The sequence below is a fragment of the Chelonoidis abingdonii genome, chromosome 15, assembly GCF_003597395.2.
Source record: "Chelonoidis abingdonii isolate Lonesome George chromosome 15, CheloAbing_2.0, whole genome shotgun sequence".
Lineage (NCBI taxonomy): Eukaryota > Metazoa > Chordata > Testudines > Testudinidae > Chelonoidis > Chelonoidis abingdonii.
In genome coordinates, this window is record NC_133783.1 from 50080371 (window position 1) to 50104768 (window position 24398).

At 40.5% G+C, this 24398-nt stretch overlaps 1 protein-coding gene across 2 annotated transcripts in view; it reads left to right on the top strand.

Annotated features, from left to right (window-relative positions):
* The window catches only part of CACUL1 (CDK2 associated cullin domain 1), an 87058-nt gene extending 63721 nt beyond the window's left edge, over nucleotides 1-23337 (top strand). For both annotated transcript variants that reach the window (XM_032780778.2, XM_032780779.2), the window contains 4 exons: nucleotides 2536-2625; nucleotides 8853-8991; nucleotides 18538-18581; nucleotides 19662-23337. In XM_032780778.2, coding sequence (XP_032636669.1) covers nucleotides 2536-2625; nucleotides 8853-8991; nucleotides 18538-18581; nucleotides 19662-19702 — 314 coding nt within the window. In that variant the 3' untranslated portion in view covers nucleotides 19703-23337. The remainder of the gene's footprint in view (nucleotides 1-2535; nucleotides 2626-8852; nucleotides 8992-18537; nucleotides 18582-19661) is intronic.
* Nucleotides 23338-24398: the final 1061 nt, after the last annotated feature.

Consider the following 24398-nt stretch of genomic DNA (forward strand, 5'->3'; position numbering starts at 1 on the left):
TGGGAGCACTTGGAGCAGTTACTGTCCCTCTGTTAGCTTCTCTGAGGGCTTCTTGCTGCATTGTACGGGTTGAGGAACGAGTCGCATGCTTACTTACCAAATTGTGAGAGCCCCAGGGAGAACACGGCGGTTTGACTCTGCCAGTGTCTAAGGGAAGGAATGCCTTTCTGTTCCTCACACAGCCATGCAGGGTAGCAAGGAGAGGAAGGGCAAAAAAGCTGAGAACCTGCAACAAATTACATCTCCCTTATCTCTGCCCCAGCCCTATCACAGAAGAAAACAGCTTGAGGGGTGGTTCTAACTTGCACCTGGTGGAGTGCAGCGTGATCCAGCCATGCTTCCTCCCTCCTTCCCCGGACATGCCTCCTGTACCATGGGCTGCGGGGACAAAGCTGTAATAGCCAACATTGTTGGCTCTACATCTGTTAGAGACCCCCCCATACAGCGTTTTGCTTGGATCAGATGTGCCCTAAAAGAGAAAAGATGTTTTGTGTCTCTGGGCACTTGAAGGCAAGATTTTGTTTTCCATAATGTGAAAGCAAATATATAAAAAGGTATGACTGATTGATTTATAAATTTGTTTCAGATTTCATCCCAAGAAGACTGTATCTGACTCTGATTTTATTTTATGTGGTCAAAGGCATCTAAGTAATTTGCAGCTTGAAGCATGTTTTATGCACCTGTTTAGGGAGCTTACTTTCCTGACTCCTCTCTGTGTGGCTAATAGGAACCTAACATTTGGCAATACCGTTCTTCTCTGTAACATTCTGTCTGTCCTCCCCCATTTTGCAAAATTGGCTGTGATGAGTGTTAGTCCTGCTCAAGTATGTTTAAATACCTCTGACTGTTACAGCCTACATGGGATATAAGATCAAACACTACTACAAAGCAAGATTGGCTATTGGGTTACCTTTTAATGAAGTCAGTGAATTATGTCCAAATGGTTTGAAGATATTGTCAAATGCCATGTATTCAGCTGCTCTTAGCTGTGAACTTTCTGGCTTTTGTTGAGTTTACTTTCATTTTAATGTTGTTTAAATGTTTGTTTACCTTTGATGATGTGATTATTTTCAAATAGTCTTCTCAAACATTTTAAGGAGGAACTTGAAAAAGCCTTTTAAAACTAAATCCAGTACATATGTTGGTTTTATTTTAGATAGATCCATTTTACAATTGCACGTAAACAGCTGTTGACTAGACTAGTGTTTTAGATGCATGGTATAGCTATAGCTTAATCTCTTCTAGACCATATTTAGATCTCTCTACACATCATAATGCAGCTTTCCTGACTAGCCTAGGGACTGCTGCAGGGAAAATCTGTTGGAGGAAGGTTGCAAATATCTCATTGAATGCAAATCACTGTCCTTTCAAAACTTCCAGGTTTAAAGAGACAGTATTCTTTTTAAAATCACACTTCTGTCTGAGACAAATCTACCTTTAATAGCTACAAATGGCACTTTGGATTACTGTAATTAAAAGATTAAAGAGAGAGATTTCTCTTGTCGGTTTCCACTGTTTTGTGCAGGTCTTTTGTACAACAGACGAGGGAAGAACTTAAAATAATAAAAGTTGTGATTGTAAGTGCGGTGACTGCCATCTTGACCAATATTGGGGATTGAACCAGGGATGCTCTAAAGCTAAAAACATATGTTTCTAAAGTGTGAACTAAAGAGGCAGGACATTGCTCTGTGGATGGGGCAGAGAGAGGAGTGTGTAACACATGAGGACCAGTGGCTTCTAGAAACATACAAAGATTGGCAAGAAGGGCTTGGGGCAGGTGTAGCTCTTTAACAAAATAGATTACAAGTAGTTCATATTGTAGTTTATACAGGTACAACATTAATCAAATCCACCTCATGTTTAAAACTAATGCCGCATAATATGCTTAATAATAACAGTACCAAATCAACTATCATTACGCACAGCCGAAGAAAAAGTTATTGATAGTGTCTCCTGGTTACGTATTAAGCCAATAAGTGCATGAAGAATGAAAGATAAATATTCTCTCCTATTTAAAAAAAAGAAAGCACTCTTGCTTATAGCTGATTTTTAAAAGAAACTTTTTGTTTCAGGATGAGTGTTCATGTTCGGACTTCAAATCCAAAGCAGATATTGTTGCCAGGATGGTAGATACCTTAAAACAGTTATTAATGGAAATTCTTATGCTTACCATAGCAGTGTGAATGTTACTGCTAAAAATAAGTTGCATTTACTTCCATTCTGTCTCAGAATCATTGAAATAGTTACTTGCCTGTTTTTCCGTACAAGCCCTATATGCTTAGCTGTAACAGGAGAAGTATTATTTCACATTTTTGCCACATAAAACTTTATATTGTATATTGCACTTAAACTAAAAGGTTATATTTATACCTGTAAGAATGCAGTGTCTGTCACTTGGTTCCCCCATTATGAACATCGGGTGACAGACAGAGCAGGAAAAAATAACTTACTTTCTTTAACTGCCAAAAATATATGCAGAGAACCTAAAGTATTTAACCAAGGAAATGGCTAATCAGGCTTCTCTTTTTGTTTCAGCTTTACTTTTAGAAGCTCAGTCAACACCGTTTCAAATAACCCCTTCGACCATGGCAAATATTGTGAAAGGCCTGTATACACTTAGACCAGGTAAATATTCATTGCTTCCTTTTGGAATCTCCCATTATACGATAGTGCCAAATCATTCCACAAACTAGAATATTATGCGAGGTTCTTGGTCTTATCTGTCAGTCAGTGTTTAGCTGTGTTGTGTAACGTCACAGCAAAGCCTTGGTTATGAATGCAGTAGATCTGTGTTGTGACCTGCAGGAGGACTGACTCTTGCATTGGGCTCCTACCTTCACTTAAATAGTTTAAAATAAGAGGGGAAACAAGCATGAGCACTGTGCTTCTTTGTAGTACTATAAAGGGATGAGGCTGCTCCATAGGACAACTATGACAGATATTCAAAAACAAGATAGATGAAGCAGTGGGAATGATATGGCCTTCCCATCTAAATGGCCTTTCCATCTATGATGCTATGGTGATTAGAGAAGTAATTTTCCTATAACAAAGAAATAAATAATTCATTGATTTCATGGTAAAGTTTTATTTTGCCCTTGGGTAAAATTTATATACTGCGGGCTTCAGGTCCAACATTAGTTATCTCAACAAGCCCGGAAAATTGTTGTGTGTGAGGATATGTCTACACTACAATAACAAACCTTTGGCACTGTCGCAGATGGCCTGCGTCAGCAGTCTGAGGGCTCTGGCTGTGGGGCTATCAAATTGCAGTGTAGATGTTCCCATGAGTGGGGAGGGTCTCAGAGCCTGGTCTCTAGCCTGAGTGTCTACACTGCAGTTTTCAGCCCTGCAGCCAGGGCTCTACAAGTCTAAGTCAGCTACCCAGGCTCTGAGACTTGGTGCCATAGGTTATTTATGGCAGTGTAGGCGCACTCTGAGATTTTTCATGCATTAGAAATTTAATATGAAATTGAGAAGGTCCTGTAAAGTATCATTTGGAAACTGAAAGGAGCCCTAGTCAAGGGACAGTATTCCCAAGGAGCTTAACGGTGCAGCAGCAGGTAATTAAAATAACAATTACTCACTGGTGTATGTAGTTTGCCATGTGGTGAACTCTGCAGTTGTTATACTTACTAGGCATATAATAAAATATGTAATTTTAACAATATTGTAATGAGCATATTCATTATGCTTTAGCTAGTGACCAGGTATAGTCTCTGCTGTAAATCTCTACTGTCAACAGCATCTAACCGGTGGTGAGGAGAGGGAATGTTTTGGGCACCCTGTGAAGTTTCCGGAATGAACATTTGTCATGCTCCTTTATTTTTTCTGCTTCAAAAACACAAATACCAAAATGGGCCTGGTTTTCCTCTTACCTACAATGCCATTTTTAGCTTAGTGGAGTTATTCTTGTTTTGTACTCGTGTAACTGCAAAGAGGACCATAGCCAGGTGCCATCACATCTTCTTTTCTATGGCATTGCCACTCAAAGAACCAGAAATGACAGAGGAAGCATTATGAAAATTTCAGAGTCTGGCGTGTATGAGGGCCAGTAATGTGGTGGTCAGATTATCTACAGAATTCACAGATAATCACTTTTTTTAGGCATGCCTTATTTTTATCAAAGATTAAAAAATATAAGTGATAGGAGGTAGGGGAAGGAAACTGGTGATGACTTTCATCTTTACCCTCTTTTTTTACTTGTCAGTGCTGGAGAAGGAAAATGTATTTGAAAAGAGCACAAAGGCATGATTTCATTCTAAGCTGAGCCGATCTGGAAGATTTTGATATTATATCCTATTTTATATCCCAAAAGACAAGAGTATTGAAAACCTTACAAAGCCTGTCCACATTGAATGGAACTTGCCTTGCCTTTTGCTTCACAGACAAAGTTTAGGTTGGTTCAGTACTGTCATTTCCCTCTCAGATTTTCAGTATCCTTATTGTGTTCTAAAGGATATTTATATAAGATTGTTACCAGGTCATGAAAAATCCACTGGCTAGAGTTGAATAGGAAGACCTAAGCCATTGATTTTCTTCTGAATTTAAACTTTCCCTTAAAAACTAGTCCGCTCGTGATACTTGCTGTCAGTTACCAGCTGCTCCAACTCCTGTGGCAGTGCTCTTGCAAACCCCTCCCTCAGTCCTCATGTGACAGATTGCTCAAGCCTTCCATTTGACCCAAAAAATGACAACTAGACGGGATTGTACAAACCACCTTCGCTCTGCACCGTCCTAACATGAAGTGACTGGATTTTGTATTACCAGACATTTAAAAATCATAAGTTGTTGTCACGGTGTCACCGAGTGATGCTCTGGAACTACTCCATATGAAGCCAGTCAGGACTCTGGGGGAGCATGCCTACTCTCTCTGACCATACTGTTGCCAGGGCAAGAAGCTTACACACTTCGACCTTCCTGGATCTGCCCTCAGAGCATTCAGCATCCCGCAGCGAGTCTGCCTGGGCGGGGCTCCTGGGGAAGCCAGAGAGCCCTCCACCCCAACTCTGCAGTCAGACGTGACTCTCAGCCAGCGTAAAATGGAAGGTTTATTAGTCGACAGGAACACAGCATAGAACAGAACTTGTTAGCATGGAAATCAGTGACTTTCGGCCAGTTCCATCTTGGGGAGTCTTGGGCCAGAAGCCCTGGACTTCCCCTCTTCCAGTCCCCCCAAGCATGCTTCCAGCGACCCGACCTCAGACACGCCCATTGTGCCTCCTCCTTGTCTTTGTCTCGCTTCCCAAGCAAAGAGTCACCTGGTTGTCACTTGGTTGCATCCTGGGTCTCAGGTTACAAAGAGCACTTGTCAGAGCATATGTACAGGCAGCTGGAGAAGCCCCACCTGTCTCAGAGGTCACACCCCTATTCCCACTACCACCAAGGTATTGGTGCAGCACACAGGGAAACTGAGGCACACAAAGTATTCATCCATATAGTAAAACTCACATAGGCTCAACAGTAAGACTCACATACAACATAGCAAGGGAAAACCCCCACTTCATCAGTCATGTCCACAAAAATAAGATTTTAAAAAATGATGATAAATTTGGGATTCTTTTTATTTGCCTTCTGGTGTTTGAGCTTTTGGGCTTAACCATCTTAACTTTTCAGTCCCGTCTTCACAATCCTGAGGGATAGAAAAATGAAAGCTGAGATTCTCCTGTAATTGCATGACTCCAGAAGTGTAGGCTTTAAGAAAAACACCAAACAGCACAAGACTTGCAATAAAATCATGAGAGTTGGCAACACTTTAATTATAACTTAGAATATCTTTTATTCTAAATATACCCAGTAAGCTGCATACCTGTTGACTTTGACTAGAAGTACATAGTTGTCTGAGTAATCCTGCTGGACACTTCAGAAGTAAGCATTCAGATACATTTGTAATATTTAGAGTGGGCAGTGGGAAATCTGTGAACAATGCTTGTGCTGTGGAAGAGAACAGAATGTCTTTGGTTAGCAATTAAGGAAAGAATATTGAGTTTGTGGTATGTAACACATCAAATTCTTAAATTCCATCTGTCAGACATTCACTTTGTCATGGCTTTAGTCAATACCAATATAGTAAAACTAATTGTTTGGGTTGAAAAGATGAAGATAAAGATACTATGTGAATGCCGTTCTAGACAGACTGGAAGTGCTCTAAGTCTGTACCAAGAACAATTCCTCTGTATTGAAAGATGTTCTTCAGTAGAGTCAGTCCTTGATGACTTGGATTCTAATGTGTTCAGAGGAGCAGGCCTCTGGGAGGCTGTGAGACTACCTCAAAGATGGGAAGCTGTTCCAGTTGTATATATATGATTGTTGATGCCACTTAGTCTGGAAAAACAAACCAAGGGAATATGAGCTTCAAGAACTATCTCTTCTCTACGCTCTGGCTCCAAATGTTCTGTGAGACTAGGCGATTGACAGAGTTATAAGACAGGCTGGCAAAGGGAGGAGAAGAAAAGTAGTGCAATTGGAGAAACTTGACAGGCACTTAAGTACTCTGATCTGGGCTGAAGTCAGGGAGCAAAATATGTCCAGCAGCTGAGTTCCCTGTAAGCTGCACAGTAGCCTATTTAGCTCTGTGAAGGTATTCAGGGAACCGCCCAGGCCTGGTCCAGACCTGCCGCAGCTAGGGGAAGGGCAGCCCAGACCTGCCGGGGTGCCCCTTCCCCATCCCCAACTGAGCCTTGGATCTGCTGAGGCTGGGGTGCCCCTCTCCCAGCCCCAACTCAGCCCTGCCCCGGACCTGCCATGGCTGGGGGAAGGACAGCCTGGACCTGCTGGGGGAGGGGTGCCTATCCTATGGCCCCAGCCCCGGAGCTGCGGCGGTGGGGAGAAGTGCCTCTCCCCCCCCACCCCCTGCCAGCCCAGGAAGTCCTTTCTCTCTCCACTGTAGCTCCGGAGCACCCTCCTGCACCCTAAACCCCTCATCTCTGGCCCCATCCCAGACCTGAGCCCCTCATCCCAGCCCTACCCCAAACCCATACTCCCAGCCAGAGCCCTCTCACCCCTGCGCCCCAAACCTCTGGCCCAGCCCTGAGTCTCCTCCCACACTCCAAAATCCTCGGCCCCATCCCCACCACATGAATTTTGTTATGTGCACCAATATGAAGGTGATGTGTCACATATCACCTCATATTAGTGCACATAACAAAATTCATTCTGCACATATGTGGGAAAAATTAGAGGGAACACTCTCCAGCAGCTCTCCTTAAGCAGCTCAATCTGCTTTTTTTCGTGCTCTCTTTTCTACCTACTCTAGCGTGCCTTTTCTGGGGGAACACAGAGACACTAGTAGATTCCTCTCCAGATCTTCAGCAGCAAAATTTGCTTTGATTATTGTTGGGGATGGGGAGGGCAAAGGGTAGAGAAATGAAACCACATAGTGGAAGGAAGGAGACAGAAGAAGGAAAGAGAATAGGGGCTGGGAAAGAGAAGAGGAAGGAGAACTGAAGGAAAGAGGTAAGACTATGAATGAGCAACATGCATAGACAAAAGAGATGAGAGGGTGAAAAAAGAACACCATAAAAATGGCAGGGGTGGGGGCAGGGAAGAGAGAATGGAGAAAAACAGGTCAGATGCAGTGACCAGCCAAGGCATGGGGTTGAAGTAACTCATGCTCGAAGCTCTTGAAGATGTGGGGGTTAATGTGGGTTTAATCAATTGTTCTAAGAAAATATGTAGACATTTTACACAGTGCATTTGGCTGCTGTCCATAACTTTCCTTCATTGGTAAGGAATTTGTAAGATACTGATCTCTGAGGCTTCTCACCATTAGAGGATTTATTGTTATAGGTTTAAACACTTTTTATGTCACATGTTCAGTGTCAGTGGTAATGGCACAAAAGAGCTTGTCAGCAGTATTTCATGTTAAGAACTTAGCTTGGGCTAACTTGTCCGATGCTAATAGTCTAATTGTGTGTGTGTATTCATTAAATGCTACAAAACCTTTAACTTACTGTGCAATGTGAACAGTGGTATTGTTTTGTGTATAAGCTATTAGTGAACCCTACTATAGTGATGAAGGTATTGATTTGTGCACTGGTGTTCATGTGTAATGCCATGTCTACACTAAGAACATGGTGTATTTTTAACACTTTGGGTAAGGCATGTTCAGTGATCAAGTAAACCCTGTGAGGGAGCCTAGGGTTTACCTTAACCAATGAACACATGCTAAAAGTACAACTTGCCTTTTCTACACTAGGATTGCAACAGTTATTGGCAAACATTCCCTTCTTCTCCAAGCAAACTCAGCTATAGATACTTGCACTGTTTCTTTGTGGTACTTCTCTGTTTCTCCATGTTTCTAAGGCGGGTGGTGTATGCTACGTTATTTTTGCTTTGTCTCTTCTGAGAGTCTATGGCTCAGCCTGGAGGCATGGTTGTTTCAGTTAAGAGACCCTTTCTGTGGAGTTGCCTCCTGGATGATGTACCATTCAGACTTAGTATGCAGTGTAGTTATTTAAAAGCTTGTCTGTTTCACCAGAAGTTGGTCCAGTAAAAGACATTACCTCATCCACCTTGTCATTCTGACTTAGTAGCATTTTATACCCTCTTGCTCTGGTTACAGAAGATACAGGGCAATAAAGTATATGGCTCGTACTATTTACAGCTGTAGGCGTCTATGGCCACCATTGGCTTTTGATGGAGAAGCATAGACTCTTGGGCCAAAAATGTGTGTGATTTTAAGACTATCTAGTCTTTTAATTCAAACTATTAAACAATGTATATACTCTTTTAAAAAACCTTCAGTCCTCCTTCAAAATAATCATTCCTAATTTTTAAAGAAGAAATTACCACTCCTAAGATTTTTCTTCCTATTCTGTATGTTTCGTCATTATTATTTTTCCCTTTTCACACAGAGTGGGTTCAGATGGCACCAGCTTTATTTTCTAAATTCATCCCAAACATTCTCCCCCCTGCTGTGGAATCTGAGCTTCAAGAATATGCCGCTCAAGACCAGAAACTTCAAAGAGAGCTTATGCAGAATGGATTTACCAGGTAATAATTATTAGCCTTCAATGGCAGTTGCACTAGACAGTGCTGAAACTACTAAAATGTATATACTTCAAAAAAAAAAAAAGTAAACATTTTAAATATTGTATTATATTCAATAGAATATTAAATATTATTCTAAAGACTTGAACCAGAATGTTCAAATCTGGGTATTTAGGCACCTAAATCCATAGTTAAGCACCTACCAATGTGGCCTAATTTTTCAGAAGTTCTGAGCACCCACAAATTCCATTGAAGGCAATAGGAAGTAATAGGTGATCAGCATCTTTCAAATACTTTCAGATAAAACTGAGATGGTTCTGATTTGTTTATACCCTCATGGTATTTTGATTTATTTATTAGTGGGTGATAATCTTCACTGTCAGTTCCCATTTAGCATTGTTCTTTGAACATTGCTTTTCCTTAAACTAGTAAAAGAACACCATCAGTTTGAATTTTTGTTAGTTTTAAAAAATGTGCTGGGGCCTACTGTATAGACCTTCTCCTCCCCCTCCAGTCCATGTTCACACATCTTAGCGGCCTATTGTCTTTCAGTGAACTTGGCAGGCTGCAGCACATGACTGCCTCTCCTCACCCAGTACTCCTGGCTCCCTCTGCAGGAGCCAGAAACACCAAGGTTAGGCTGAGGAAGTTAGCAAGCCCAGATCAGTTCACAGGACCATCACTGCAGAGTAAAGAAGCTAATGCACAAGGCAGGAAGTGAAAGTGACCCTCAACAAAGTATTGAAATTGATTATACACAAAGTACTATCAAATGCACAAAGTAAACAAACTGAGTAAAAGAGAATTTTATTTTTCTCTAAATGTCAATTATTCTAATCCTAGCGGCTGCTTATAACAATAGTAGGTATACAATATTCTCACAGAAATGGGAATTTATAGATGATGGCCTTTCTTAAGGCCTTCAGTTATCACCTAGGTCAATAGTATAATATTTCAGTTAATGATCAGTATTTCTGAGAAGCTCATTCTTTTATTTCCTAGATAGAATAACATCATGTCTTGTATGTTGGCTGTCAGGATAGTATGCAAGGAGACAGAAAACTTTGTTCTCTCCAATCATAAAGAATACACATAAAACAAAAGGTCAGGTCAATCTTCATACGTTGCTGGTGACCTTCAGATCTCTTTGTGATCTCTAGCTGAATACATCCGAGCTACTTTTAAATATCCCCAAAGTGTGCGTTCCAGTTACTAAAGTAGAAATGTTACTAGTCAATGTTCTACTGTTCAAAGCATCAGTGCTAAAGAATAATCATCTGCCTGTCTTTTGACACAAAACCAGCACTCTGTATTTAATATTGGCTTCTATTGATGGGCAGCATCCTGGCGTTAAGATTCATGGGAGTAGGATCGGGTAATATTTTAAGTATTTCTTATGTGCTCACTGCCTTGGTATTTAAGTGGTAATTTGAAGACTCACATGATAGCTCAGTGGTTTGAGCATTGGCCCGCTAAACCCAGGGTTATGAATTCAACCCTTGAGGGGGCCATGTGGGGATTTAGTTGGGGACTGGTCCTGCCTTGAGCAGGGAGTTGGACTAGATGACCTCCTGAGGTCCCTTCCAGCCCTGATAGTCTATGTTTTCTACCATGGTTCATTAAATACTGCTTGTATATATTGAATAGCTTAAGAAAATGAGAGGGTGTTTATACTTGGAAATTTAGTCAAGCCTTTTAAGTTTTGACACACTCCATTTCAAAGACCATAGATAGAGCAGAATTTATTTAAGTTGTTTTTGAGAAAAATTGACATCATTAAAAAAAATCCTCCTATTGGTCTCTTGAATTATGGTTTGTTCTCAGTTATGGGGTTGTTCCTGGGGAGTGGAGAAGTAGAGGGGAGATTGGATGCTCATTTTGTGTGGACAATACTGTGGTCAATATCAGAGTGAATTGTGCTTATTGATTCAGCTAAGAAAAGTAGAAAAAGTTTGCGCTGCATTAAAATCCTCATTAAGAATGTGTGGTTTAAAAAAAAATCAAGATTAGAAAAGACTTTAAGGGCATTTATCTGCATAAGAACATAAGAACGGCCGTACTGGGTCAGACCAAAGGTCTATCTAGCCCAGTATCTGTCTACCGACAGTGGCCAATGCCAGGTGCCCCAGAGGGAGTGAAGCTAACAGGCAATGATCAAGTGATCTCTCTCCTGCCATCCATCTCCATCCTCTGATGAACAGAGGCTAGGGACACCATTCCTTACCCTTCCTGGCTAATAGCCATTTATGGACTTAGCCACCATGAATTTATCCAGTTCCATTTTAAGCAGTGTTATAGTCCCAGCCTTCACAACCTCCTCAGGTAAGGAGTTCCACAAGTTGACTGTGCGCTGTGTGAAGAAGAACTTCCTTTTATTTGTTTTAAACCTGCTACCTATTAATTTCATTTGGTGACCCCTAGTTCTTGTATTATGGGAATAAGTAAATAACTTTTCCTTATCCACTTTCTCAACATCACTCATGATTTTATATGCCTCTATCATATCCCCCCTTAGTCTCCTCTTTTCCAAGCTGAAGAGGCCTCTGCAAGATGGCTTGATATTTCTAAAGCTTCATTTTTGCCAGTAAAAGTGTTTCAAATGATACAATTACATCTAATCACTTAAACCTTGAAATCTGATTATGAAATATGTCTATTTTTAATTGAGAAGTTAAACTATATTTCCTCAGAGACCATTCATAAGCAAGCTTTGGGCTGAGCTTTTTAAACACTAGCAGTATTCCAAGTGCTAAAAAATTTGATTTGAAAGATCTTTTTCCATGATGCCATAGGTCAATAATTAATGATTCATTGTTTTGTCGTAAAAGGTTTAACTCTTCCCCATCCAACTATATTGCTAACACTTTGAGTGGAAGGAAAAACTGTGAAAGCGAGTGTCCTGGTATATAGCTGTTTAAGCATAATTTCTGACATCACCACTGCAACACAGAGCTTTATTTAAAAACCTACATAAAAATTATGTAAATAACCCAACCTTTGTTCTTATCCTATTGGTTATTCATGTAAATCTATGTTCCCAGAAAACTCTATATTTATTTGGTCAGAACAGTTTGATAAATTCTAGAGTGTATATTCAGTCTTGACTGCAGCACTCTTTCTCTTTGATCCCCCAGATTGTCACTTTGCTCCTTTCCAATCCACCCCCAAAATTGCTGCAAATTTCACCTTTTCTCACCATGCCACTCTCCTCTTCCTATCCCTTCACTGGCTTCATCTCAGCTTCCATATAAAATTGTGACTTCTTGTCCATGTTTTCAAGTCTCTTTTCTGTTCTATCCTACCTCCTCTCTTATTTTCTTCTCCTCTTTGCTCTTACCAGCACATTCTCTCGTTGTTCTGTTTTTTTTCCTATGCTCCTCTTTTTCCTGGAATCTTTGCCTGGAGTATGCACTGTAACCTCCATGGCCTGATCCTACACTGGGATTTACATGGGTGCAAGAAAATACCTTTACCTATTTGCAAAGGACTGATGATGTTGGTGCATTTAGTAAATAATCCTAGTTTTTTCCCCACTGACTCGTGGGGCCCTTGGGCTTTAATATCTTTGTCTTTGTTTTCTATCTGCATATGTGATGTTGGATAGTTCTTGGGTAAAACTGCCCCAATGTTTTCTGTGAAATAATAAAAATATATATATATATACTTTGCTGTCTATTAACTGCTATCTGTGGGAGGAAAAAACCAATTCTTTGAACAAGAAATACCTACAATTTGGGGTTAGCCTTTGAACTCTAATATAATGTAACTGATTTTATTCTGTAAATATCAATATGCTATATGGAAAAAAGAAGGTATGGTTTGATTTGGGCATTTGGAATAAACAACTGTTATGCTTGAAAGAGCAGTGTTAGAGTATACTATATATGCTTAGATAGTGCTTTGCTGGCAAGCACTGGTGTTAATTTACAAAAAAAAAATTAATTTTCTTCTTTCCATTTTTAGCATTTAAAAGACTCCATCACTGCCTCCGAGTGCCCTAGCAGTAATTTAAATTCACTCTAGTTAAAAGTGATTGACAATAATACTAATATTACTCAACAATATATTACCAGTCCAAAGATATAAAAATAAAGGCCTCTAGTTTTACCATCTACATATAATCATCTCCTTCCTAAATGCTTGAGAGAGGCTTTGCAATATATGACTGGGAAGTTCCCCAATCTATACGCTAACAGACTAGTGAGGGGACGTATGTTCAAGAGTCAAGGGGCCCTATGGGGAACAACGTACCAGCTGTCTCCTATGGACCCCACAGCAAGTTCTTTGAACCACCAGGGGTCCTTGAAACATAGTTTGTCAATTTCTATTTAAACAAAGTGAGAGGGGATACCCTTGTGGACCGAAGAATTGACCCAAGGAGGAAAAGCGGAGTTGAAACTAGACTAACGGGTGATGCTGGTGGTAGAAGGTCTGTGCACGACGGAGGAAAGAATGTCACTGACGCCAAACGCCAAAAATTAAAATGTCTGTACACTAATGCGAGGAGCCTAGGTAACAAGATGGAGGAACTGGAGCTACTGGTGCAGGAAGTGAAACCGGATATTATAGGGATAACAGAAACCTGGTGGAATAGTACTCATGACTGGAGTACGGGTATTGAAGGCTATGTGCTGTTTAGAAAAGACAGGAAGAAAGGCAAAGGTGGTGGAGTAGCCTTGTACATCAATGATGAGGTGAACTGTAATGAAATAAGAAGTGATGGAATGGATAAGACGGAGTCTGTCTGGGTAAAAATCACGCTGGGTAAAAAAGCTACTACAGCTTCCCCTGAGATAGTGCTTGGGGTGTGCTACAGACCGCCGGGATCTGATTTGGATATGGATAGAGACCTCTTTAATGTCTTTAATGAAGTAAACACAAAGGGGAAATGTGTGATTATGGGAGACTTCAACTTCCCGGATATAGACTGGAGGACAAGTGCTTGCAAGAATAATAGGGGTCAGATTTTTCTGGATGTGATAGCGGATGGATTTCTTCATCAAGTAGTTGAAGTACCTACGAGAGGGGATGCCATTTTAGATTTGGTTTTGGTGAGCAGTGAGGACCTCGTAGAAGAAATGGTGGTAGGGGACAATCTTGGTTCGAGTGATCATGAGCTGATTCAATTCAAATTAGATGGAAGGATAAACAAACGTAGATCTGGGATTAGGGTTTTCGACTTCTCGAGGGCTAATTTTAAAGAGTTAAGGAAATTAGTTAGGGAAGTGGATTGGACGGAGGAACTTGTGGATTTAAATGCGGAGGAGGCCTGGAATTACTTTAAGTCGCAGCTGCGGAAACTGTCGGAAGCCTGCATCCCAAGAAAGGGGAAAAAAACCATGGGCAGGAGTTGTAGGCCCAGCTGGATGAGTAAGCAACTCAGAGAGGGGATTAGGAAAAAGCAGAAAGCTTACAGGGAGTGGAAGAAAGGCGGGATTAGCAAGGGAAGCTACCTTAGTGAGGTCAGAACATGTAGGGATAAAGTGAGGAAGGCTAAAAGTCGCGTAGAACTGGACCTTGCAAAGGGAATCAAAACCAATAGTAAAAGGTTCTACAGCCACATAAATAAGAAGAAAACAAAGAAAGAAGAAGTGGGGCCGCTATACACTGAGGATGGAACGGAGGTTAAGGATAACCTAGGCATGGCCCAATATCTAAATAAGTACTTTGCCTCGGTCTTTAATAAGACTAGTGAGGAGTTTAGGGACGATGGAGGGATGACAAACGGGAATGTGGATATGGAGGTGGATATTACCGCATCTGAGGTAGAGGCCAAACTTGAACAGCTTAATGGGACAAAATCGGAGGGACCGGACAATCTCCACCCGAGGATATTAAAGGAACTGGCGCGTGAAATTGCGAGCCCGTTAGCGAGAATTTTTAAGCAATCGGTAAACTCGGGGGGTGTGCCGTACGACTGGAGAATTGCTAACGTAGTTCCTATTTTTAAGAAAGGGAATAAAAGTGATCCGGGTAATTATAGGCCTGTTAGCTTGACGTCTGTCGTGTGTAAGGTCTTGGAAAAAATTTTAAGGGAGAAAGTAGTTAAGGACATTGAGGTCAATGGTAATTGGGACGAGTTGCAACATGGATTTACTAAAGGTAGATCGTGCCAAACCAACCTGATCTCCTTCTTTGAGAAGGTGACGGATTACTTAGACAAAGGAAATGCGGTAGATCTAATTTACCTCGATTTCAGTAAGGCGTTTGACACGGTTCCGCATGGGGAACTGTTAGTTAAATTGGAAAAGATGGGGATGAATGTGAAAGTTGTAAGGTGGATAAGGAACTGGTTAAAGGGGAGACTCCAGCGGGTCGTACTCAAGGGTGAACTGTCAGGCTGGAAGGAGGTTACTAGCGGAGTCCCTCAAGGATCGGTTTTGGGACCGATCTTATTTAACCTATTTATTACTGACCTTGGCACAAAGAGCGGGAATGTGTTAATAAAGTTTGCGGATGACACGAAGCTGGGGGGTATTGCTAACACGGAGAAGGACCGGGATACTATTCAGGAAGATCTGGACCACCTTGTACACTGGAGTAATAGTAATAGGATGAAATATAATAGTGAAAAGTGCAAGGTCATGCACTTAGGGATTAATAATAAGAATTTTAGATATACGTTGGGGACGCATCAGTTGGAAGCGACAGAGGAGGAGAAGGACCTTGGGGTATTGGTTGATAGCAGGATGACTATGAGCCGCCAATGTGATATGGCTGTTAAAAAAGCAAATGCGGTTTTAGGATGCATCGGGCGAGGTATTTCCAGCAAGGAGAAGGAGGTGTTAGTGCCGTTATATACGGCGCTGGTGAGACCCCACTTGGAATATTGTGTGCAGTTCTGGAGTCCCATGTTTAAGAAGGATGAATTCAAACTGGAACAGGTTCAGAGACGGGCTACTAGGATGATCCGAGGAATGGAAAATCTGCCTTATGAAAGGAGACTCAAAGAGCTTGGCTTGTTTAGCCTGGCCAAAAGAAGGCTCCGGGGGGATATGCTTGCTCTATATAAATATATCAGGGGGATTAACGTTAGGGAGGGAGAGGAATTATTTAAGTTTAGTACTAATGTAGGCACGAGGACGAATGGGTACAAACTGGATATTAGGAAGTTTAGACTTGAAATTAGACGAAGGTTTCTAACCATTAGGGGAGTGAAGTTCTGGAACAGCCTTCCGAGGGAAGTAGTGGGGGCAAAAGACTTATCTGGCTTTAAGACTAAGCTTGATAAGTATATGGAGGGGATGTTATGATGGGATAGTTTAATTTGGGCAATTGATCTTGGATTATCGGCAGATAAGTCTGCTCAATGGTCTGTGAGGGGATGTTGGATGGGATGGGAACTGAGTTACTGCAGAGAATTCTTTCTTGGGTGCTGGCTGGTGAGTCTTTCCCACATGCTCAGGGTTTAGCTGATCGCCATATTTGGGGTCGGGAAGGAATTTTCCTCCAGGGCGGATTGGCAGAGGCCCTGGAGGTTTTTCGCCTTCCTCTGCAGCGTGGGGCATGGGTCGCTTGCTGGTGGATTCTCTGCAGCTTGAGGTCTTCAAATCACAATTTTGAGGATTTCAATAACTCAGTCATGGGTTAGGGGTTGTTATAAATGTGTATGGGTAGGGTTTTGTGGCCTGCCTTGTGCAGGAGGTCAGACTAGATGATCATATTGGTCCCTTCTGACCTATGAGTCTATGAGTCTATAAATAATTGCCTGTTCCTAATGTTACTGACCACTGTAGCCCAGTTCCAATTCATGTTGTCTCAATATATTACTTTTGGTAATGATTGTTATTTGGGATGGGAATACCCAGGGTCTTCTGCTGCCAAGTTTTGGTGTTCTACAGTGCTTAAATAGAGCCAAGCACTGATGGCTGGTTCCTTTGAAGAGCAGTATTGGTGTCTGCCTGCCAACAGGCTATCTTGTCCTTTCTCTTACAGTTCTGTCTGTGACCTCATAGAGGCAAGAGGTCATACAGAAAGGGGGATGGTAGAACCTAGAAAAAAAAAGGGTGGATGATCCTCAAAACCTCTTTTGAGCAGCCTTTGGTCAAATGCACTATGAGAAACCACATGCTCAGAATTATATAGTAAATTAAAAAAATTAATTTGTTTTAGGCTTTTATATTGAAAACGATAGGCTTATATTCAATTAGCAATTGGAGCTGCAAAGTTCCATATTAGTTCCTCTATACTTTAATTGTATATATGATTTGCTTATGTAATTTACATTCATGCCGATGAAACAGTTATGCTGCTAAATTAATTGTAGAGTTGCTAAAATTCAGCTGATTTTCAAAAGAATGTGCACTGGGATGGAGACAATTTCCTGCAATTAGACTAAGCTTCTGGGATGCTGTTTAGTACTTAAACTTACAGATGAACTCGTTTATTAAATATAGATTTAAAAGCCATCAATTTTAGCAGCCTGATATGTAAATTATGAAGTCAAAACAACATTTCAAGTTCCCAAATGAGACTTTCTGTAAATGCAGCAGATTGCTGATATCTTCACTGCTCCACATCTCACACCAAAACTAACCACAAGGAGACTGCACTGAAGAGTCTTCAGAAGCAGTAATTACATGACAGGCACCCCTCTAGAAAGTTTTCAGCAGTGATAATCAAATGACTAGTGCAACTGAAGATGGTGGGGAAGTTACCTAATCACTCAATGGTGAGTCTTGCATTAATGACCTTAAACAAAGTGCACACCGCAGGCTTAGCCTCAAAGAGGATGGATTTTATTAAAGTGGTTGACTGCTTCCTATTGTGTCACATGAATGCCTGATCTGGATTGTCTGCTAGCAGAGAAGTGTCAGATTCTGGCTAGCATGAAGAAAATAAATAACATTGAGACATCTCTCTTGCCTCATAGCAGTCAGCTATTGCCATCTAACCTCAAATAAAACTACAAAGCAGTAGAGTTTTCTGCACATACTAGTTAATAAAGTCAAAGGGGGAAGAAATCCTAACCCTTTTGAAGTGAATGAGAGTGTTGCTGTTGACTTCAGTGGAGCCAGGATTTCACACAAAGTGTTTTATTTTTTTTAAAAATCCTCTGTTTAGAGGAATTGTATTTGGACTCAGTAGATCAGAAGAATAAGATGATTTTGGCAACTGCTAAATCTAAAAATCTTTCAGACCTTCTAAAATAGCTTTATTAAACTGGTATAAGGAATTTGTTTTAAGACTAATTACTCAGCTATAGTCAGGTCTCAAATCAGACATTAAATAGTTTTATTTAAATCCAGAGGATGAGCTTTTTATTTATCATCAGAATTATTTTTAAAATCAATTTTAAAGAAAAGGATAGAGTAACTAAACTGTATGATTGTCCAGTCACACTTTTTATTGTATCAGGTGTATTAATTCTGGTGTGGGTTTTTCCCCTAATCATATACTTCAACTGTTGTTATTAGTATATTTGCGTACTGTTTAATTTCTACTAAATGTCTGCGTTTTTCTTTTATAAATTAAATGTGATGTCATTGGTCTCCACACTGGTTTTCTGTCTGATTCAGTGACCGTTCTTTTCTCCCCGTTCTTTCCCAGAGGTGACCAGTCACGCAAGAGAGCTGGAGAAGAGTTAACTTACAGTAAGTAAAAATCTGCTATTGTTCATTGTTTAGTTTAAAAAAATAAAAAGAATAAAAGTCTTTGATCTTCTGTGCTAGTTGGGTTATGGGTCTTTCAACCAGCAGGTGGAGACGATATCATTTCTAAAGTATATGAAGGTGTGACTCTCCAGCAGGGGGAGGAATGAATACTTTCCATGTGGACTGCTTGAATACAGAGAAAAGGGTGGGTCTCTGAGATCTGGGAGTGATCAGAACCTGAACTCCAATGTGTTGCTGTCTTCCTGTAACAACTGCTAATGGGACCAACTCTAACAAGGCCTCCCATGTTGCCTCTGAGACAACAAGATGTCCGTGGAGATGGGGGGGCACCAGATTCTCCCACAGTTTATAGCCCTTTACACTATTAAGCACATGTAAAGGGGCCATAATTTGGCCAAAAAATGACCAACAGACTACTCTGTTTGTACAAGTGTATCAGATCTGGGCTCTGTACCTGAGTTTCCCACCTTCTTCCCTCCCCTGCATAAGGGATATATGAAGGGAAGGAGGGAGGAAAGTGGAGCTCTGCTAAAATTCTTTGCTGTTTACCCTATCCCAAAGGCACAAATTAGAGCTGCCCTTTAACTTGTGTCAGGGCTGGAGCTGGCCTGCTGAATCAGGGATTGATAACTAGGTCTTTGGTGTCCTCACCTCAGTAGAGCTTTGGCACAGGAGAGAGGCTAGTCCCATATCTTTTACGGTGAGACTTATAAGCAAGGTCCTGATCACTTGACACTAAACATCCCTTGGATCCTTTGGTAACTGTTAGTAGCATCAGTCTTGTTGAATTTTGACTGCATTCTGTCTACTCAATTTCTTCCAGTAACATCAGTGGAATATGCCCTTCTTAATTTCCTTCTCTAGACTGATATGCAGCATTGCTCTGTGCTGCCATTCTTCTATGCCGAAGGGTGGTGAATGAAATGACTATAGAGCTGGCATATCACATTCCATGTATACACAGTTCTTTAGAATCTGTCAGGGTGGAAGACGCTACAGAAGTGTGTAAGTTATTATGAGAATTTCTGATTAACCGTTTCTCTTTTATGTACATTTCAGATGGCTCATCAGCATGTGCAAGCTCCAGAGGGTACAGATAATGAATATACCGGATGTGCTTTTATTCCTAGCCAGAACAGACACTGGAGGAGCACAAATGATATCCAGAGCCTCAGCTGGGGTCTGCTGATATTCAGGAGCTCAGTCACAAGTTATACCTGGAAGAGGAGTTTGGACTTTCTTCGTTATGTAATAAAATGTCAGTTGCTGCTACACTTGGGATAACTTTGAAAGACATGACTCTTTGGTTTGGTCTCTCAGCAAGTTCTTATTCTCTGATTCCGTGAGGAATGCGCCTTGAAAAACAGATAATTTCTAAGTGAAAATTGGCAGCCAAAATCAGCAGCTTCCTCCAAAAATGTTAGAATGGAAGAATCTTTTTTGCACTCTTGTTTTTTTATTATGGACATTCTTTAAACTAATTAACACATCAGTGTATTAGTTTTAAAACTTCAAGGTATTTTCTGAAGCTTTTACTTAAATAATAAGAATAAAGATTTGTTACTTTGCAGTATTTATTATTCAGTACAAAGTGACAGCAGCTTTAAGAGTTGGTCCTTTCTAAATATAATTCTGACAATGAGTTTTTGATTCCGGATTTGTTTCTTCCATCTGTTCTTTCCTAACTTCTTTTCCTTTTTTTGTATGTTTTTTGACTCTGTGCCTTCAGCTTGTGCACTTGGCAACTTTACAGACCATATTTGGTGAATGCAAAATGTGTTCTTAAGGAAAAGCTTGCGGTATTGTGAACAAATATGCTGCAAAGTCACAAGTTTCTCCTGCATTACTAGGATATGAATTTAGAAAGGAAGAAAAAGTTTAACCTGACAGTGTCACTGATAGTGACTTGGCCCCCTTCCCACTTTGTGTTTTTCAAGTGTTTATTTAGTATTAATGGTGGGACCAACTCTTGCAGAAACATCCCTCTGCCCCCTCCCCCGTCCCTTTTCTGGTGAGTTTGTTGGCCTCCATAGTTATTACAATAGATCAATGTGAACTCCAAAATGAATGTAATGCCATGTTTTGTTTTGTGTGTTATTTTGGAACATTAGCTGCCACAGCTGAGAGTTGGATTATGAGCAAGATTCTTCAGTCTGTTAAATTATGCGATATGCCCCTCTGGCAGCACTGAGCAGACTTAAACCTGCCGTAGTTGGTAGGTGGATGACAGCACCCATGCAGGGCTGCCGGAGTGGCTCTGACAGGCTACCAGCATAGGGAGTGTGACTGGGGAAAAGGGATATGGCCCTGCATCCAAACAGCCGAGCGCAAGATACACAGCACTGTTCAGGATCAGGGAGATACCAAGGTGATGTAATGCATATGTGCATGCATACACCCTCTTCTAGACTTGTGCCAAGCTTAGCTAGGCTGGTCTGGTAAATCTGGACCTGTAGTCTTAATCGTAATGGTTAGGAGATGAGTTTCAGTCAGCAGTATGGGTAATCGAATCCAATTAATTTAAATAGAGAGAGAAATGTACCTGCAAAAGTAATTTTGATTCCAGATTCCTTTTGTCATCTTTAGTTAAGAAGAAAAAAAATAAAACCTTTAGTGATATCAGAAACCTTTCTGAGCTGAGGCAGAAGTGTATCCACAGTTCTGTCACACACGGCTGTCGTACCTTTAGAGAGATTCTCTAAGCTTGCATGAGTTGTCTATAGATTGCAGGAAAAAGCAAAATATACATGTGGCAGTGACAAAGAGTTCTTTTCTTTCCAATATTGCTTTGTAAACAGACTGTATTCCCTTCATGTTTAAATTGAGAGTCAGAGATTCCAAAGCCAGAGGGGACTATTATGATCAAGTAGTCTGACCTCCTGTATAAGACAGGCCACAGAACTTCCCCAAAATAATTCCCAGAGCAGAGCTTGTAGAAAAACATCCAATCTTGATTTAAAAATTCAGAGATGGAGAATCCACCATGACCCTTGGTAAATTGTCCCAGTGCTTAATTAGTTTCATTGTTTAAAATTTACTCCTTGTTTCCAGTTTGAATTTATCTAGCTTCAACTTTCAGCCCTTGGAAGGTGTTATACCTTTCTCTGCTAGATGAAAGAGCCCATTATTAAGTATTTGTTCCCCATGTAGATACTCAGACTATGATCAAGTCACCCCCTGATCTTCCTTTTGTTAAGCTAAATAGTTATATCATCGTAAGGCATGTTTTCTAATCCTTTAATCATTCCCGTGGCTCTTCTCTGAATCCCCACCAATTTATCTATGTCCCTGAATTGTGAGCACCAAAGCTGGACACGGTATTCCAGCAGCAGTCACAGCAGTGCCAAATACAGAGGTAAAATAATCTCTCTAGTCCTACTCGAGATGTATGCATTCCAAGGTTTCATTAGCTCTTTTGGCCACAGTGTCACACTGGGAGCTCATGTTCAGCTAATTATCCACCATGACCCTCAAATCTTTTTCAGAATCACTGTTTCTCAGGATAGAGTCTCCCATCATGTAAGTGTGGCCTACGTATTTACATTTAGCTGTATTAAAACACACATTGTTTGCTTGCTCCCAGTTTACCAAGAGACCCAGATTGCTCTGAATCAGTAATCAAAAACAAACGGTCAAGGATAGGGTTTTCAAAAGAACTCAGCATTTAGTGTATCTGTGTTTTGACTGAAGTCAATAGGAGTTTTATCGTTGGGAGCAGAGTTAGGCCAATGTCGATTGTTTTTTGTAAATCCTGTCGTGAGTGAACGCAGTGGAGAAAGTAACAAATACCGATAGAGAATGGCTACTGATTTTAATTTTTCCAAGTTCCAAAATTTTATCAAGAACAGTTTAAAAAAAAATCAGATTTCAAAATAAAAACCTTTTGACAGTGTCCTTAGTTGTATAATTACTCTGTATACTGTGACAGCAAATATTCTTGAATTAAGAATATATACATCAACTAGCTGATTTATTACATCAGTACCATTCTAGTTCATATGATAGTGTGCAAGCTCCCAGCTTTATCATGCCATTCCGAGTTTGCTCTGGTTTTTTGTTTTTACAAAGGGTTTACTGAGCTAGGGTTTGTAAATAACTTGTAGGACTTAGGCCTCATATTTGAGGCAATGATTTTAATTTACTCCTTTATTGTTGCATTACACTTAGGACACAGACTTTTGAAACAATAATTCTATAAAATGGTAAAATAAAACATTCCTCTTAGCGTGGACAATATTATATGCACTATAACAGTACTTGAATGCTTTTCACCATGTGGCGTTCTCGTTTGGCCAGCGGACATGAGAACTCTCCTTGTAAAGCATTGTATTATGTTGTAAATTGGCATTAAAATTTCTGTATGTTTTGGCATTATTAAGCTAATGCGGAAGTATTGTTTATCTTGTCTTCTAGGGTTTTACCATTGTGAGCTGAGCATGAAATGGAGTATAGCATAATATGCTAAATTATTTTGTTTCTTTGTAAACCTGAATTTTACTTACAGTAAAACTAACTCAACCAATTTGAACATTGATGCTGTAAAACCATGACTACAAGGCAGCATGGTCCTAGTTACACTAGTAACTCTAACCAAATAACAACTTTGTGGTAAATTTGCATCTGTAGCTTACCATGAGACTAAACAGTAAATTTGGTTATACATCGGGTGTCCTCTTCTATGTCGCACTGGTTCTCTAGGCAAACTTGCCATATTAAAATATTTTTAGATGAATTTCATTTCTTGCTTCTGAAAGTTGAAATATTTATCTTATTCCTGTTAAGAGTTGTGTTTGTAGGAAGTTCTTGACTAAACAATGTTTAAGGCAGTTTTGGACACAGAAATAGTCTGTGGTACTGTATGTATATGGCCCAGATTGTGCAGGTGCTGAGCGCTCAACTCTGATATAGACTTTGGACCTGACTCAACATCTTGTGTAGTCATTGTGGAAATGTAGTGCAGCTAAACGGAAAAGGTGCAGAGAAGGGCAATTAAAACAATTAGGAGGATGGAAGAGCTTCTATACCAGGAGAAAGAGAAAAGACTGGGCCTGTTCAGTTTAGAAAAGAGATGACTTTGGGGGGTATGATAGAAGTTTATAAAATCATGAATGGTGTGGAGAAAGTGACTATAAGAAGCAGCAGGTTTGCAACAAACAAAAGGAAGTACTTCATACAATGCACAGTCAACCCGTGGACCTCATTTCCAGGGATGTTATGAAGGCCAAAAGTATAAACTGGGTTCAAAAAACAATTTAAGTTGTTGGGGGACAGGTCCATCAATGGCTATTAGCCAAGATGATCAGGGATACAAATACATTCTCCAGGTGTCCCAAAACCTCCAACTGCCAGAAGTTGGGAGTGGACAACGGGATGGATCAATCATGATAGCCCTGATATGTTCATTCCTTCTAAAGTATCTGGCACTAGCCACTGACAGGATACTGGGCTACCTGGATCATTAGTCTGACTCAGCATGGTCATTCTTATGTAAATATTTGGGTCTTTCTCTCTGGAATAATTACTGGGCAGAAATACAGTCTATCAGATTCATCCTTCAGTGGAATCAACCAAGGTGAATTTAGCCCAATATTTCCTTTTCACACATCAAATACAAGGTCCAGTTTTACAAGGTGCTAAGTGCCTCTTTCTCCTTTTAACTTGACTCGGCATGATTCTTCATCATCTTTTGTGTTGAGAACTCCCTGACCCCAAAACAAAAATTACTAAGTTCTGAATGATTGAAAAATGATTCTGATGTATTCTGTGACATTTTTCTGTGGAAAGAATAGGTTTTAT